At 51.3% G+C, this 17,211-nt stretch overlaps 1 protein-coding gene across 1 annotated transcript in view; it reads right to left on the bottom strand.

Annotated features, from left to right (window-relative positions):
* Positions 1-17,211, bottom strand: part of KDM4B (lysine demethylase 4B) — a 129,554-nt gene that overhangs the window by 42,236 nt on the left and 70,107 nt on the right. The window contains exons 8-9 of the mRNA XM_081136619.1: positions 14,812-14,915; positions 10,333-10,470 (exon numbers count right to left, since the gene is read on the bottom strand). Coding sequence (XP_080992745.1) covers positions 10,333-10,470; positions 14,812-14,915 — 242 coding nt within the window. The remainder of the gene's footprint in view (positions 1-10,332; positions 10,471-14,811; positions 14,916-17,211) is intronic.

The raw sequence follows: 17,211 nt of genomic DNA, 5'->3' as shown, positions 1-17,211 counted from the left end.
CAGTTCATTAGGAAATCCACTGGAAGCTCTCAGAAGCGCTTCATAAACAAAACAATTAGGCACTGGCAGGGGCTCCCTTGGTTCTTGGCCCCAGGGCCTGCTTCCCACCACTCCTGACAGACAGCTGGACCCAACAGCCAGGGACCAGGCAAGATTTTGAGGACCTTCAACTGGCACAACACTGACCCCCAGGAGGCCGGAGCCCCAATGTCACCCTCTTTTCCTTTCTACAGAAAGGAAGCCTCATCCACATGTCACTGTCAGCCTCCCCAGGGTCCACTGGCATGATCTCAGCCCTTCAGGACCTGTTCCCTTCCCACTCCTATGCCCTGTCCTTGGGCGGGGGGAGGTCTTGGCAGCAGCTGGAGAGCCAAGAAGTTCCTTCTGCCTATCTATGATCCCTTCCCAACCCTCCTGCACAGATGACAATCACAATAATAATAATAAACCCAGGGTGCTCTGAGCCAGGCACTGGCTCTGAGGACAGAGCCAGGCCCTAGGGCCACAACACCAGCCCTTGGCCCCTCTTCATCTCCAGGCTCTCCCTTCTGCTGAGTGAGACTTTATCTCTCTCTCCTCCAGGCTCCATCGCTAGTACCTCGAGGGGAGCCAGCCCAGCCTGACCTCGAAACAAAGCTCATCCATCACCACAGCATTTACTTCAGCTAAGAAACAAACTCTGCCCCCAGCAGGACAGCAGGACACCCATGGAAGGTGGGTGGGGGTGGAGGCAGGTTCAGGAGGCAGAACGGGGGGACACATCCTCAATCTGCCCATGAAGCCCCTCCACCCAGACCACATCCTCATCTAAAAAAGGCCTCTGTCCCCTGGAGCTCACCAACTAGTAGCATCAACAGAGGCCTGGGCAGGAAAGAGGACGATGGGGAAGGAGGACCTTACCCACTGAGGAGCCTCGCTAGCCCAAGGGGTCTACTTGCTGATTCTGCCCCCAGGGGACACCAGGTGGTGTCTGGAACATCCGTGGATGTCATGACTGGGGGCACTCCTGGCATTAAGTGAGTGGGAGCCAGGGATGCTGCTCAATTCCCCACAGTGCCCAAGATGGCCCCACAAAGTAACCCAGCCCAATGTCAGCAGTGCAAAGGGGGAGAGACCTAGTCTGCAGATTTGAATCTCAGGCTCCCAGTTCTACCAGGAAAAGCAGCAAAGCCATGATGATGAGGAGTGGCAGGCGCACTGACATGAGCAAGCATCCTTCTCCCAGTGCCATCTGGCCACACGCCTGCCAACCCACCAGGGGAGACAGAAGTGGTACACAGGAATAGGTAGCACCCCATGCAGGACCTGAAGCCCCCACTCCCAGAGAGACTTGGGTGTGTGGACCAGCAGGGATTTCTCAAGCCCTCCCTCTGAGCAAATGGGAAGTCTGAACTTAGCTGCTTGTAATCCAGGGACAACCCCAGACACGGGGACAGGAGTGGAAAAGAGAGAGGGATTGGGGCCAACAAGAGGTTGGGACCTCTGTCTGTCACCCACCACATGAGAGCTGCAAAGTTCCCGGGAGGACAAGGAGCAGAGTGGAGGCCTGTCACAACGCCAAGCATCCAGCTCTCAAGGAACCACAGATAGGCGCTGATGCTCTTCAGGACGCACTCAAACTACCGTGAACAGAATTAACAGAAGCCACAGGAGCAAGATGAGACAGAGGCTGGTGTGTTCACCGAGGGGAGGGGGCTGCAATTACACTTGTGATTCTTTGCAACGTTCCTGCCTAGACTAATGTGAAGCTTGTCACAGGGAAGCTGTGCTGGAGGAGGGAACACATGGAGGAGCAGAAATCTCCTGTAGATCCCGGGCCTGGGCCTGGTGCAAGTCCCGAACCCTCCCAGCCACGGCAACAGAGAGGGAGGCACTGAAAATGAAGGGTGGGGAACACAGGCCCCCACCTCAAGCCTTGCCAGGGCTGGGCCAGGGCAGCAGGCCTCTGTGGTCTCAGAACCCCACAACTAAAGAGAAGGTTCTTCTCAGGGGAGCCCACCAAGGAATCAAGTCCTGCCCATGCCAAGCCAGTGGGGTTATAAAGGAGTCCTCAAGATCAGTCCTCCTGTGCATTCTCACAGTCCTCCTTGCTAGGGGCAGAAAAACCTTACTCTATGTAAGCAGACATACCGCATGTCTATGGTGTACAAGGGTTTGGGTAGGGGTGGCAACAATGCAAAAAAGGCTGAGAAACGTGTCTTAGGCCAGACTCAGGAGTTCCCCCACAGTCTCTGGCCCTCTCTGCACCACTGTGGGTGTTACAACACCCTGAGCTTCCACGGGCTTTAAGCAAACCAGGGACAGTGACAGGAAGCTCCAGGGGAAGGAACAAAAGGAAAATATATTTCACGTGGCAATTTACTGCGGACCCCATGCACCCAGCCACCCAACCTATAAATCAGAGGGCCAGGGGGGCACAGAAGCGCAGGCAGGCAAGGCAAGCATCTCAGATCCTGGAGGCTGAAGGCGAGGGCCCACTCCAGCCTTCTCCGCCCATCTCCACCTCCACTCCACCTTCTACCACCTCCCTTTGGGCTCCAGGTTAACAGCCTGGAGCAGGCAGCCTTACCAAACAAAAGGCACACGTTCTTGGAGGGAGCAGAAATTTGGTTCACATTTTACAAGTGATTAAATTGATGTACCCCAGGCTGTGGTTTCAGGAAGAGGCCCCAACCCTGGATGTGGGAGTGGAGGGAATGAGGGCTACCTCCAGAAACCTCTCCCCTCCTCCACACTGAGAAGAAGCCCTCCCTACTTGATGCCTCTAGGGGGAGCTCACATTTCCAGGGAGGCTGAGTGCTCAGCAGGCAGTGCCCAGACAGCTGGTAGAAAACTAGTTAAGTGCAGCCAAGCTCCTGATCTTGCAAACTGGGTTTTAAATCTCTCTCGCTCTGTTTAATCCAGCAGTCAACTCTGGCATAGCCATCAAGCCCATGATGGAGGGGAGAGACCTTGTGAGGCTGCACCCAGCACCACCCACCTAGAAAGCAGGGAGGGCCATGCTTAGCTAATCCAACATGGAGTGCAGCATTGTAGGACTAATTCGAGTTCGGACCTAAAAATGGCTGGTACATGCACATTTTATTTTCCCTGAGTGAGAATGGAGCATCTCTTTGATCTCCCTGTTGGTAATTCCACTGCAAAGCCTGCCATCTGAGCATGTGCCAGGAATTGTTCTCTGAATTAAGCAACGCTCCATCCCCCCACCCCACCCCGAGGCTGCTCCAGACACCTCAGCTGAGCACTGGACACCCACATGGAGGAGGCCACTGGCTTGGAAGATACTCAGGGCAGGGAGGGTATCTCCCACTCCCAAACCAAGTACAGGCATAGGCCTCCAAGTGGAATAAGGGAGACAGAGGAAGGCTGAGGGTGTTCAGGTCTGGCCCTCTTGCTACTGTGACCTTGATGCATGTTGGTGACATCAGTAAAGCTGGAGAGAGAGAGACAGAGACAGAGACAGAGACAGAGGGAGAAGGAAAGGGAAAGAGGCAGTGGGGATAGGGGCAGTGGAAGATACCCAGGAGATGTTGCTTTGAGGAAAGGGACCACTCAGAATAAAATAAAAGCAGCAGCGTGTGACCACAGGCACACATGGTCACATGGTGATGAGGATGGCTGGTTGAGCGACAGGCCTGCAGCCTACTCTGACCTCAGACCCCATCGAGTCCTTGGGTCCACAGGGCCCTCCTGCTCTGCACTCTTACCCTCTTCCTGCCGGCGGGCAGTCCAGCTCATTCTGGAACCCCTCCTAAGCCCATAGTAGGTGTTCAGTGGGCTGGGTTTTCACGTGATGTTCTTTGCTTCCCTCTCTCCAGGCCAGGACATGGGGGGAAAAGGAAGCCCGGCTCAGAGCAGCGATGGCTGGCCTTGCTATTAGGTCCTCATGGTTTTAGCTTATTTGACTTCTAATTCCCATTTTAAAAACAAACCAACAAATTACCACTAATGACAATGACAGAAACAAAACCCCTTCACCTCAAGGGGCTGCAGCAGTCTATGGGGGAAGTACCCAGAAAGGGCCAAGATCACTCCAAGCTCCCCCAAAGCTACACTAGTTTTGTTTTGTTTTGTTTTTTAAGTTGTAGAAAAAGAAACATATTGAGGATTAATGTATCTAACACCGACCAACATTTGGGCAAATTCCCCTATCCCCACCCCTACCCATACACATAAAATGGGATTGCCTTTCATGATCCAAAGCCTATTTATTCATTCAAAGTGCCGTATCTATCTTTCCACACCAATATACTCAGTGAATCCATTTTCAAGGCTGCATAATATTCCAATAGTTCACCCAATCTGGTCACAGATATAAATTTTCCACTATTATAACTAACAATGCAACTATCCCTGAAACCACCACACACTGTTGAAAGGAAGAACTGCTACATCAAAGGAGACACACATACAACTGATGGCAGACACCCTGCAGAGGCTGTCCCTTAGGGCCCACCAGCAGCCTACCGAGGGCTCGGGGCTCCACAGGCCCCAGGGCCTCCTGGTCCCAAACACCTTTCCCAATTGCATGGGTAAAAAGAAATGATCCCATTGGTGTTTAGTCTGCCTCCTACATAACATATGCTCAAGTGTTTGCTGACTATAGGAGAGTCTGCTTGGTGCATACAGGGATCCACTTGTAGACCTGCCCACACCCTGTGTACCAACCATTTATGAGATGCTTGAGCATCTTTTGCCCATTTTTTATACTGGGTTATCTTTCTCGATCTGATAAGAACTATTCAGAGTGGTAAGATTTTTTTTAACAGCTTTATCTCAATATGATAAGAACTAATCTGGGTGGTAGAATTTTCTTAACAGCTTTATTGAGATACAATTCACATACCCTATAATCCACCTGTCCAAAGTATACAATTCAGGGGTGGATTTACCTGTTCCGGACATTTCACATAAATAGAATCACACTGTGTGGCCTTTTGTGTCTGGCTTCTCCCACTGAGCATCATGTGTTAAAGGTCCATCCACGTTGTATCAAGTGTTAGAGCTTCACTCCTTTTCTCAGCTGGTGGGTGGTAGAAATGGAAGGTCTGTTTTCCCTCCTTTCTACTTGCCTTATTTTCTAATTTTCAACAATGTATATCCTTCAGTTCTAAGTCTCCCCTAACTGATAGATGAAGCTGGCAGGATGTTACCAACCCCCTCCTTGAAGCTGTAAAAATCATCTGGTAATCCACACCTCCTCCTCTGAGGTCCCAGGCTCCCCTCTGCTCACCCGGCAGACTGGCTTGGGTTCTGAGTCATTATGTAGGAGCCCTTGCTATTTACTGTCAGCAGTGCATTGGGCAGGGCAATTTCCCTCCATAGATTTCCAGATGGAGGCCCAGCACCACCCACGCTCTGCCACAGCCTGGGAAGCACAGCAAAATGGGAACTTGTGGTCCAGAAACTGTGAGGAAGAAGAGCCCGCCCTTTGCTTAGGGTGGGTTTCCGCAGGAGCTTCTTGGCACTGGGTTTGAATGCATTTGACGGAAAGAACCTCCAGCCAGAAAAAATTAAATGTCTGCTTGCTGCTCCCTGCTCTTGCAGCCAATGGGCCCTTGGGGGTGGATGTCATCCAGTCACTGTTGTGTATGAGGGGGTGATTTGCAGGTTGGTAAAAACTCTGGAATCCCAGAATGAGGAGGAGCACTCACTCTAACATCTAGCTCCTCAAAGAGGAACAGTTTCTAAGGTGGAGGCAAATTGATGCTCTGTGGAGTCCTTGTTTCATTCCCACAACTCCTGTTGGCCCAGCCTCCCCTCTAGAAAAGAGAAGCACATGAGACTAATGAAACCCATGATCCCTGGAGCAGGAGTAAGGAGGTGGAGGCTGGAAGGGGGGATGTCTCCCTGCTCACAGAGAGGATGGCGTTAAGAGAGGTTTCCAGTCTCTGGCCACAATATCTGTTATCTGACCTGCTTAAGGGACCTCAAATCCCATGGCTGCAAAACACAGGAGAGGAAATTACTTTCAGTAGGAAAAGGAAGCTTACAGCCCCAAACATGATGCCCTGGGAGATGCCCTTAGGAGAAATCTGGAAAGAAAATACATCGAGCTTATGACATCTGTATCAGAGAGTCTACAAATATCACTGGACAACCACCCACTGCCCAAAAAGAGAAAGAAGAAACCTGGTCTGGCTAAACAGGGGTCTCAACAGGGGCTGATCCTGGCCCCAGGGGACACTGGGCCACATCTGGGCACATCTGTGGTTGTCACGATTGGAGGTGCTCCTGGCATTGTATGGGTTGGGGCCGGGAATGCTGCTCAACCCTCCACAGTGCCCAGGATGGTCGCGAATTTCCACAGCGGTGAGGAGAACCCTAGATTGGACCAACAAGCCAGAGTCTGAGGGACTGGGGACACTTGCTGAGCACAGAGTGCCACACAGAGTGTTCTTGTATATCTCTTCCCACTTTATGTTAAGAGAGCTCCAAGAAAGGGCATCCCCTTTAATAGACAGAAAAGCTCAGGGTAGTCCAAAGATTGTAGGTGTGAGGGAGGCAGTCCTGATATCCCCAGGTACCCTGAGGCAGGGATACAACAGGACCCCACCACCACAGGGTAGCTGGGCAGGTGCAGGCAGCCATGTGTTTTCTTCCCATGCACAGATGGGTAATGAGGGTTAACACAGGTAAAGTGGCTCAGAAAGGAAACCATCTGGGAGAAAAACACCATCTTAACTTGACAATGAACAGAGCTGGTCAGTGTTCTGTGTTTGTGCTGCAGTGAGAGGGGGAAGAGAGAATACTCCCCAGGCAACCTCCAGCTGCAAATGGGGCCCAAAGGAACTCCCTCAGAGGGGCTCCAGTGACAGGCTGCAAGCTTTTTCTCCAGGGTTTTATGCCCAGGAGGAACCTGGGAGCCCCTCTGCCCTGCAGTCAGGACATTCGGGGGGGGGGAGGGTTGATGCTCTGCAGGTGGCAGCTGTGGCATCGGCATTTGGCATACCCTACTGGGTGGCCACAACTACTGGCACCCTCTTGGGTCCATCTGAACCCAAGAGGCAGTGGCCTTGGCTCTGGGAGTACAGGAGGTGACTGTTTAGCCCTAACTGGCTAGAGCCAGGGCTGGCAGGAAAGGCCCACACCAAATGGCAAATATTTTCAGCTTTGCAGGCCAGACGCTCTGTTATAGCTTCTCAACTCCACCATTGCAGGTGAAAGCAGCCGCAGACAACAGGTCAATGATACAGGTGAGGCTGGGCACCCATAAAACTTTATTTATGAAGGTGAAATCTGAGTTTCATCTAATTGTATGTTGCATATTCTTCTTTTGATTCCACCCCACCCCACTCTTTAAAAGTGTAAAAATCATTCTCTGTTTGCAGACCATACAAAAATAGTCAGCCTGCCAGTTTGCAACCCCTGCTCTGGAAGGAGATACCAAAAACTCATACAGACTAACCAAGTATGACAGTCTGGCTTTTAATGTGTTAGCAAGAGTCAGAATGACAGAAAAGAGACAATAGAGGGCAGGAGCTTGAAGAAGGTAACAAATCAACAAGTAAAATAGTCCCTAAAATCTAGGAAGTGGAAATTCTCCCCTAGGTTATGTTCTGATGAAGGTGCTAGAAGAAACTGGCCCAAAACACAGATGGAGTGGGGCAGCTCAGGTTGACTTACAGGAAAAGGAATCTTGAGATCCTCCCCACTCCCTAAAATTTGGCTGAGGACTCACAGGTCCCTGTGTGCCATCTGACCTGAATGATTGCCCTGCCTCTCTCCGGACCTGCCTCTGACATGCCTCAGCTTATTATCTCTAAGGCCAGGCACCTTGGCAGTATCTGCAGCCTGGACTAGTTATGGGGACAGCAGAGCTTACAAGAGTCAGGAACTGCTGCCCCATTTCAGTACCCCAAAGCCTGAAAGATGACATCCAGGACCAATGGCCAATGGTCATTCCCTGGCTGAACCCCTTGCCTTCCTGCTGCAGGGGCCTGGGCAGCCCAGACGGCTCTTCAAGGGAGCCCTGCACGGTGCCTGGATGTCCACTTTGAACCCCAGCTTGCTCCGAGCACCAAGCGCCACTTGTTCAGTCATTTCACGCTCTGCCACCTGGCGATGTGAGCGTGGAGGTCCAATCTAAGGCTGTACTTCCCAAATGTCGCTTGTCTGTGAACACATGGTTGAACCTAAAATAGCTTCTAATATCTGGGCAGTCCCCTGGCCCTGCTCAGTTTCGGCTCTGACAGCCTCTCCAGAAAAAAACCTGGTCCTGGGCTCCTGGCTCCATGGCAGCTCCCGCCTTGGCAGGAGGTCACGGCACACGCAAGTCCTGAAGGTTCTCTCTACCTTGAGTCTTACCATCCATGGTACCCCCAGGTAATGCAAACAAAACCACACACCCTGGATATTTACTCCTTTAGATCAGATGGGCAAATCCTAACATTCGCATGTCTCCTCTTTTAGTGACACCCAGAGTCTCCACCTGTGACAATCCCATCACGATTTTCTGAATTAAGTATAAAAAGCCCAATGCTTTTAAATCCTGGGAGCACCTCCCCCATCTTCCTTGCTACAAAGCCCATTTCCTTTTCTAAACTCGTTGAAATAGTAAAGCCAGGGAAACAGATAATAAGAAAAATAAAGGCTAGCCAATTTGTCTAGAACAGTACTGCCCAATAGAAATATAACACAGCCTGGCTGGGCGTGGCTCAGCGGTTGAGCATTAACCTAGGATCCAGGAGATCAAGGTTCGATTCCCGGCCAGGGCACATGCCCGGGTTGCAGGCTCGATCCCCAGTCAGGGGCGTGCAGGAGGCAGCTGATCAATGACAACTCTCCCATCATTGATGTTTCTCTCTCTCTCTCCCTCTTCCTTCCTCTCTCTGAAATCAATAAAGATATATTTTTTAAAAAAAGAAAGAAAGAAATATAACGCAAGCCACCTTTCTGGTTGCCACATTCAAATTGTGAAAAGAAGCAGGTGACATTCACTTTAATAATATATTTTGTATAACTTAAGCTATACAAAAATATCAGTCAACATAACCAATTAAAACAGATTTTTGGTGAGATATTTCCTGTTCTTTGTTACACCTGAAGTCTTAGACACCATGTATGTTACCCTCACAGCTCATCTCCGTGCAATTGGGCCACATCTCAAGGCCACGACACCCGTGTGTAGCCACTGGCCACTGTACTGAACATCACTGCTTAGACCCTCTTTGCAAAGGTCTGAGGTCTAGAAAATGCTACATGAGTCAGGGTCTGGGTTTCAGGTACACTGACCCCACCATTTGTCCTGACCCTTGGCCATAACTGGGAACAACTAAGCAATTGTGCGGAGAAACCCAAGGCTCCAATGTGGGAGGCTGGCAGGAAACGCCCCTTTTTACCCTGTATGCAGCCAGCTGGAGGGGCTTCTCCTGTTCCCTGTGCCCCAACGCCAGAGCAAGACTCCCACAAGTGGCTGGGCCTGCCTCTGCCATAGAGAGAGGGCCAGAAGGGGCTGAAACCTGTGAGCTGGGGCAGATCGACTTGAGTCCAGCTGGATGGGAGAAGCCTGCCATCTTCCTCTGTGGCAGATGGGACAGACATTGAAGGTTTCAGTAACAGTCCCGGGAGGAAGGTCCCTGGTACTGGCAGCAGCTAGGAAAGGGCTGGGCCTACTGTTAGCCCAACAGTCCTCTTTCTTGCTACTCCCTCCAAAGTTCCATCATCCCCCACTTGACTGGGTAGGCCTGCAGTTCATGAGCCCTGTGTACATCCTGTCACCTGGACCTCCAGAGCCACACCTCAAGCCTCCAGGGGGAGACAAGCAAGAGGAAGGAAATGAGGCAGGCACGACCCAGCCCTACACCCAACAACTCCATGGACTTGCCATAGAGCCCTCCAAGCTGTCAATCAAAACCACAAAGACAGGTGCACTCAGAGCTAGGGCAATTTGAGAACAAGCACTCAGTTCAGATGTCACATCTTTTGGATAATAATCAGCCTTTGGAGACCAGAAATGGCAAATTACTGGGGGTGGGAGGAATCAAAGGAGTCTTCTCACCTTTCAGTATCCTCCAGGGACAGCAATGCAGCAGGCAGCCCTCAGGCCCAGAGAGCACAGGGTGTGCCATGTCTGGGTTCTTCCAGGAGACGGGGAGCCCCCAACCCTAGGCCTTCCCAGGCCCTATCTGCTGCATGTCCACCCATCCCACTCATGCCTTGTCCCCACTCTTCCAGGTGAAAAATGTTCTGGGGACAAGTTCACTGAGGATCTCAGAAACAGACCGATGGAAAGTTTGGGCTCCCAGCTGCTACATAGGCCTGGGCCCAAGAGAGCTGGCTCGGAAGGACTGGCCCCCTTTTTAGTCTTTCATGGTGTCGGGGGGCACTTACCTGAGTGGCCACCTTGCCGTAATCAATCCACCGCAGGGTAGCAAAATTGGTCGATTCAGCACAATTGAATCCATGATTGAAGCCGGCGTGGTAGCCATAGGGAAAGGTGATCATGAACTCCCCAGCTTCCTGTGTGATCTAAGGAAGAAGAGTCCGGCAGGTGAGGGGAGGCTGACAGGTGAGGAGGATAAGGCCCAGACTCAGAAGGAAGAGGAGTTCATGCATGGCTCACCTGCCAGAAGCAATGCCTGGCCTGGGGCAGGGACGGGCTGGAGCCAGGAGCCACCAAGGAGCACAGAAGGGGATGGGGGCTCAAGGAGTTCCCAACAAGTGCCAGGGAGCCCTTACTTCAGGAGTCAACAGAGTCTGCCAAGTGAAAGGTGGCTCTACCTAACTTCACAGGCTCCCGCCCATTTCCCATGGGCTGACGAAGTAGGTATGGCAGCAGCCAGGTCAACAGCTCACTACCAGCCCTGCTCCCCATAGCCCAGCTGGAACCCTGAGGCGACAGACAGCGCTCCTCAGAGGAGTGAACTGCAGATACAGAGGGACAGCTGGATGTTACCATTCTAGGCACTTCTCGCTTTTGGTGAGGAGGGGGTCTCCCATTTTGGAGGAAGGTGGCCGTGTCACACCTCCCGTCTGCTGTGAGATGTTCCCATACATCAGAGGGGTGGATGGCACTGATGGCAGCTGCAGAACTTCTGAGCGCAGGACAGGCGTATGCACATTACAGTGTCCTGCCCTAAGATGACCTAAGTCCCTCATCATCATAAGCACAGAATCTATCCTTTCTATTCCAAGAGGTGGGGCCTTCCAGATGAGGTCAAAGAGACTGAAGAGACATCAGCATGTGGAAGAAAACGATGTCAAGGTCAGAGCTCTGACGAGAGAGCTGATGTTTCTAGACCAATTCAAATGGTCTGGACAACCAGATACTGCAACAGAGACTCTAAAACCAGGAGCTGTGCATGACTGATGGGGTGGGGCCCACAATGACACCAGATCAATGCTTCTGAAACCACCACCTGAAAGCCTGGAGGAAAAGGCGGGGGCTGCAGCCTCATCCCCTCATCCAGGGAAGAGACACTTTCTATGACCACACTGACCACCCTCCTCCACTGTCACTGAGCCCATCAACCAAGCACTCCAAGAGGCGACTATACAGAAAGACAGAGCACAAACAAGAGTGCACAACATTCCCACTCTCCGGGACTCGAAGTGGAGCTGTTGGTCCAATTCATGGTTGTGGAAGCTGAGGCTGGTGGCATGAGAGCAACTCTCTCTGCAGCCAGGTGGGCTTATCTTTTCCTTGATTTATAGTCAGGAGAAGGCACAGATGACAGGTTGTGCAGAGTCTGAGTAACCACCACCCTAGACAGAAACAGACATTTCTGGTACCCTGGAAACTGAAGTACCCCAGTACCTTTCAAGCCAGTGTGCTTTCTGCCACCACAGATTCTGTTTCTTTCTAGGGTTTCATGTAAATGGAATCAGATGATCTACTCCTGTGTCTGGCTCTTTTTGCTTTTCGAGATGCATTCATCCTGCGTGCACATCTGTCTTTCTCTCCTTTTTGTTTCTAAAGGGAATTCTGTCGTGGGGATGTGTCACTATTACCCATTCTCCTGTAGACAGACTTTAGGACTCAGGTGAATAGAGCTGCTGGGCCAGTCTTCTCACAAACACGTGTTTGCATTTCTTTTGAATAAACAGACATGGAAGGGGGAGGCCTCAGGGTCTCAGGGAGGGTACATGGCCACACCACTAAGAAACTGCCAACTGCTTTTCCATAGTGGCTGCTCGTCTGCAGCCCCACTGGTGGTGAGCGAGAGTGCCCTCTACTCCCCTCTCAGCATTTGGGCATGTGCAGTGGGATCTCCTTGGCTTTGGTCTCCTTTCTCCAAAATCCACAGAATGTTGCACATGTTGGTTTGCGTGTACGTCTCCTTGTGCAAAGTCTGTTCAAGCCTTTCACCCCTTCCTATTAATCTCTTGGCTCATCTTTTTATTGTTGATTTGTAGAAGTTCTCGGGGCTGCTGATCTTTACTTATTCCCCCAGAGAGATGAGCAGAAATCACTAGATTCGTTTAAGTACCAGAGAGATGTCAAACTCTGGTGGGGGGAGAAAGGGGAGAGGGAAGGGGGGGTGAGACTTCCAGAAGCCAACCACAGAGTCAAAAATCAATCAAAACTGACACAGCCTGGAGAAAAGCCAGCCCTTAAGAACACTAAGATATTTTTCTTTTCAAATAATGAATTGCACCAATCAAGGGAAGTCAGTGTGCATTAAGTTATATTTTAAAATTCCTGTCCAAGTGACAGCTGAGTGTGGGGAATGAAGCATGCAGCAGGAGATGGGGGGAGAGAACACTCACGTGTCCCCAAGGTCCCAGCCACCCCATCTACAGCAAGGGTTCTCTGGGCCACTTCTGACACAAGACTTAGAGCTTCTATTTTTTTAAATGCAGTTACTGTTTTGCTTATTTTATTTGAGCTGACCTGGAAAGCACTTTTCCTCTACTGCCAACTTGCATGCTCCCCTTCTCTCCACCAGGGCATGGCCCCATGTGGCACAAGTACAGAGCCTTCTGGGAGCATAGCAGGGTACTGGGGATGCCAAGCCTAACATCCCCAGGAGGTACGGGAGGTGCCTCTACTCTAGGTTTGGGCAGACTTGGGGCTTACTTCCCCCTGCCCGACCCCTGGCCATGAATCAAGGCCTAGAAAAGAAGAGGCACTCTGTTAGGACAACAGAAGATTATTTCCTGTCAGAAATCTTCATCCCAGTGACTTCATTTTGAGTCCACAGTGTCTGTCCTCCATGTCACTGCTGTCAACATTATCCCGACAGTAAATTAGAAGGCACTGGGGATGATGGACAGGTTGGATGGCAAAGTAATAAGGAGTGAAGGGAGTAGTAGCCCCAAATGCCAGTCACTGGGAAAGCCCGGAATTTGGTTTCTTGTGCAAGCTCACATAGAATAAATGAGGAAGTCAATGGCAGACTCCAGAAATACACACTTTTAATTATTAAAAAGCTTGTTATTGATCTGCTTTTTCTTCTAGACATAAATACCATTTCAGAGATTTATAAGTGGTGTGGGAGTCACTCCTTTCAAGGCCACCAGGAACTCAGATCAGGAATCCACATCGCACCCTCACTGGGGCATCCATCGGAGCCCAAAGACAAGGGCCCTCGCCCTGCTGGCCTCAGAAAGAAAACAGAGCCCTGCCAGCCAGCTCCTGGATCCCTGTCCAAAAAGCATAGCCTTGGAGAATGTTCTTGACAAACCACAGGAGAGCAAGGACTTCTCACTTCCATGATCTGTCTATGAGGTTCCTGGTAACAAAGGGTGTTCTGACCAAAAACAGGGAGAAGAGAAAAACGCAAAACCTGCATTTCTCAAAGCAAAATACCTCATGACCTGATGAACAAGTGATGGCTGCAAGTCGCTTCCTGGTTGTGGCTCCAACAGAAAGAACAAATCCCCGATCCGAGCACTAATGCTGCCAGCAGTTTGATTGAAATATCAGAAGCAATTTCCAGCTTGCTGACACTCAGGTGAGAGTGAGGCATGAAGATCTGATAGCAGAACTTGCCACCATACTTGACAAATCGTTCTTCTGGGGAAACCTTCAGAACCCAGGCTCCCACAGGACCCTCCTCCCCAGTCTGCTCGGCCTATTTGGAAGGTTCCCAGCACATGCCTCTTGCCTGGATTGATTGGGGACACAAGCTTAGACTTTCCTGCCCAGGAGGCCTGTCCTTGGAGAAGGAATCACCTAGAATGCACAACTGCTGAGCCCAACCCCAGGGTAGAGCCACCTCCGGGCCTCAGGTGCTCAGCTCCCACCACCTGCCCTCCACAGGAAGTGGGTTCTCTGCCAACCAGGTTCCCTGGCTTCAGGCCTATTCATCACAGCCCTTTGCCCTTGGAGTAGTAAAGTAAATGAGTTTAGTCTTCCCTCTGCGGGAGACCCAGATAGTTCATTTCTAACCAGGTATTCAATCTGGACTGTGGTATGGGCCAGATCAAGGGCAAAGAGGGCAGTGGGAACCCAGCTCCCCTCTGGGGAGTAGAGGAGCCTGCCCCTGGTCTTGGGGTATTCTTCAGCTTCCTGGAAAATCTGCAGGAGCAGCCCCTCCACTCTCCAACCTGACCCTGCTGGACCCTGCAGAGGGACAGCCTACTGGCCACATCTGGCCAAGTACAGGTTTGGGTTGGTTTGGGTTTGGATTTGGGTTTGGGTTTGGGTTTGGGAGGGCGTGGAAGGGAAAGTCAAGGCCCCACTGGATTCTCCCCTGTCCCATTCTCATCTCCACCTGGAAGAGTTGAAGGCTGACTGCCCAGCCAATGTGGCCCTCCCTTAGCTTGCCCTTGTTCTAGAACCTTCTTAAGGGTTAAAAAGCCAGTTTCCTGGGATGTTTGTGGTCACCTGGGCCAGAAGACCCTCCTGGAGCAGCCCCTACGTACCCGGCTGAACGGGATTCCGTACTTCTTGAGGATGATGGGCGAGATGAGGGTCATCTTGTGCCGCAGGAAGGCGTCGCAGCCCTGGGAACTCCCGGGGAAGAACCCTGGAGTGAAAGAGATGGGCATCAGTCTAAGGGCCGGGGCTAGGGCTGGGCCAGGACAACTCTTTCTGGAGGCAGCTCTTTCCTTCTGTTGGAGCATACAGCAAGGCACCTGCAGCTCCAAGGGAACCAAACACATGAACCCCATCACACAGCCATGTGCTTACTGGTGACAGTGATGTTGATACTCCCTGGCCTTCATTTAGTAAATCTGGAATGGAGAACAATCCAGGGCTGTCTGTGTGACAAGGCTCATGCCCAAGGCACACACGCAGTCACAGATGGGGGATGGGGCATGGCATGGCTGCACAGAGACTTCCCCTCCAACCTCCTCCAAAGGACCAACTGTGCTATATCCACGTGGTCACTCAGCCACTTGAAAGCAAAGCCCAGGAGACAGGACACAGAAGCTGATGTTCTCAAATCAGACAAGCTGTGATCAATAAGGAGTGGTGCTCTCCACATACACACACACCACAACCAAGTGTGCAACAAAGAGGAGGCCATCTGAGTGGCCCAGGCTCTGCTCTTGGCTCTTTGCACACATGGTCCCCATGGTCACCGGGCAGGTGAGGAAACAGAGGCTCAGGTCATCAACCAACCCGCCCGAGGCCCCTAGCCCTGTGGGGAAACCACAGAGCAGCCTGATCCTGGCTGTGACCACAGCTCAGGTCCCTAATCCTCTGTTACAAAGTTTGCATGTGCACATGCTCCCTTCCAAGACTATATACCATGTAGTTAACTTAAGGTAATATTTGTAAACATTGGAACTCAGACCATCAGCTTTACCTGCTCAGAAATCATGTTTAACTAACATAGTTCAGAGATGCTTCCAAACCACTTGCTGGCTGAACCTCAAATCAATGACACCTGCATCCTATGGTTCTGGAATTCCACCTGAAAGTTCCAGAATTCCACCAAAAGGCAGCTGGTCTCCTCATCGCAAACCATCACCAAGAGGCAAGGAAGGGCTGCCATGAGGACTCGGTGAGGACGAGGTATGGGATGTGCCCCTAAGCATCCACCACCCTCCATGACTGTGGCATAACCAGCCCCAGGATCCTTCTAGAAGCTGACCCAGACCTTGATACTCTCAATGTGTCACTGGTCAGAGAGGGCACATTCACGTGTGGGTGTGCACAAGCACACAGCCCCACGCACACGCTGACACGGGGAGAGGAGGCTTTGACACTTTCCATGCTGGCAGATGGTGCCTGGCTGCAAGGACACAATGGCAAGGTTCTGGAAAGTGCAAAAGACTACTGAATCCTGCAACTTTCTTCTGTACTAAAAGCGTTTCAATTAGAGTTATGGCTGCCTGCCGCCTGGCCCGCCGGCCTCTCTGCAGTTCCTCTTTTTAATGCACAGTTTAAGTGGCTCTCATTAAGGCTCTAATAAAGGCGCACATTTTAAGTGATTAGCACCAATAATGCGCCAACACATTAATGCTCTGTGGGCTCCACAACTCTCCCAGTGAGCCCATTTGGAGTGCTGCTATTCATTTTCCATATTAATCGCAAACTCATTCCACCCATCTCAATAATGGAGTCAGAGACGCCTGCCCCTTTAACCACAGGATGCAGGTGTCAAAGTTTGAAAGGGGCACCGAAGAGGTCAGGCTTTGCATGCCCTAGAACCTTCCTGTCCTTCCTCCAAGGAGGGGAAAGCAGACCTCATTGAGGGGCTATAGAGGAATCACCACGACTTCCCGACCCTCCTCCAGTGCAGACAGCCAAGTTTCTCGAATTCTGGCCACCCTGCCGAGGAGTGACTTAATGAGTCCCTATTTTTCGAAAAGCAATGATGGGTGACCTCCTATAGACCTCAGAGCTTGCTCACTCTTGCTCTTCCAGTCCTGCCAATAAGCTCCTACCAGCCATACAGGTCCCCGGGTGTCAGAAAATACATGGACAGCCAGGGCTGCAGGAATGGTTCAGGGAGCATGGCTGAGTTCCAGGAAGAGCCCCTATCTAGGTTCCCACAGTATATCTAGGTTCACTAGCTTGCACTCAGATCATCCAAAACAGAAATTTTCTAGTAGAAAAGGCATATTGAGTGACAACAGTCTGGGCATGGCTAACTGCTGAATTTTAGAGAAGTTGTGGGCAAGGGTCAGGCAGCGTCAGTCATGGGGTCACCAGAGCATGTCCCTGCTGACTGCCTGAAGATGTTTTCTCTCGTGTCTCTATAGGTGTTGGAGGCTGAACAGTGGCCACCCAAGATGCCCCTAACCCAATCCCCAGAACCTGTGATTATGTTCCCTTCTCTGGCTAGAGGGACTCTACAGATGGGATTAAAT

The sequence above is a fragment of the Miniopterus schreibersii genome (genome assembly GCF_964146895.1).
Source record: "Miniopterus schreibersii genome assembly, chromosome: 4".
Taxonomy (NCBI): Eukaryota; Metazoa; Chordata; class Mammalia; order Chiroptera; family Miniopteridae; genus Miniopterus; species Miniopterus schreibersii.
The sequence above is the reverse complement of the archived record's forward strand: the minus strand, read 5'-3'. Positions and strand labels throughout refer to the sequence as shown.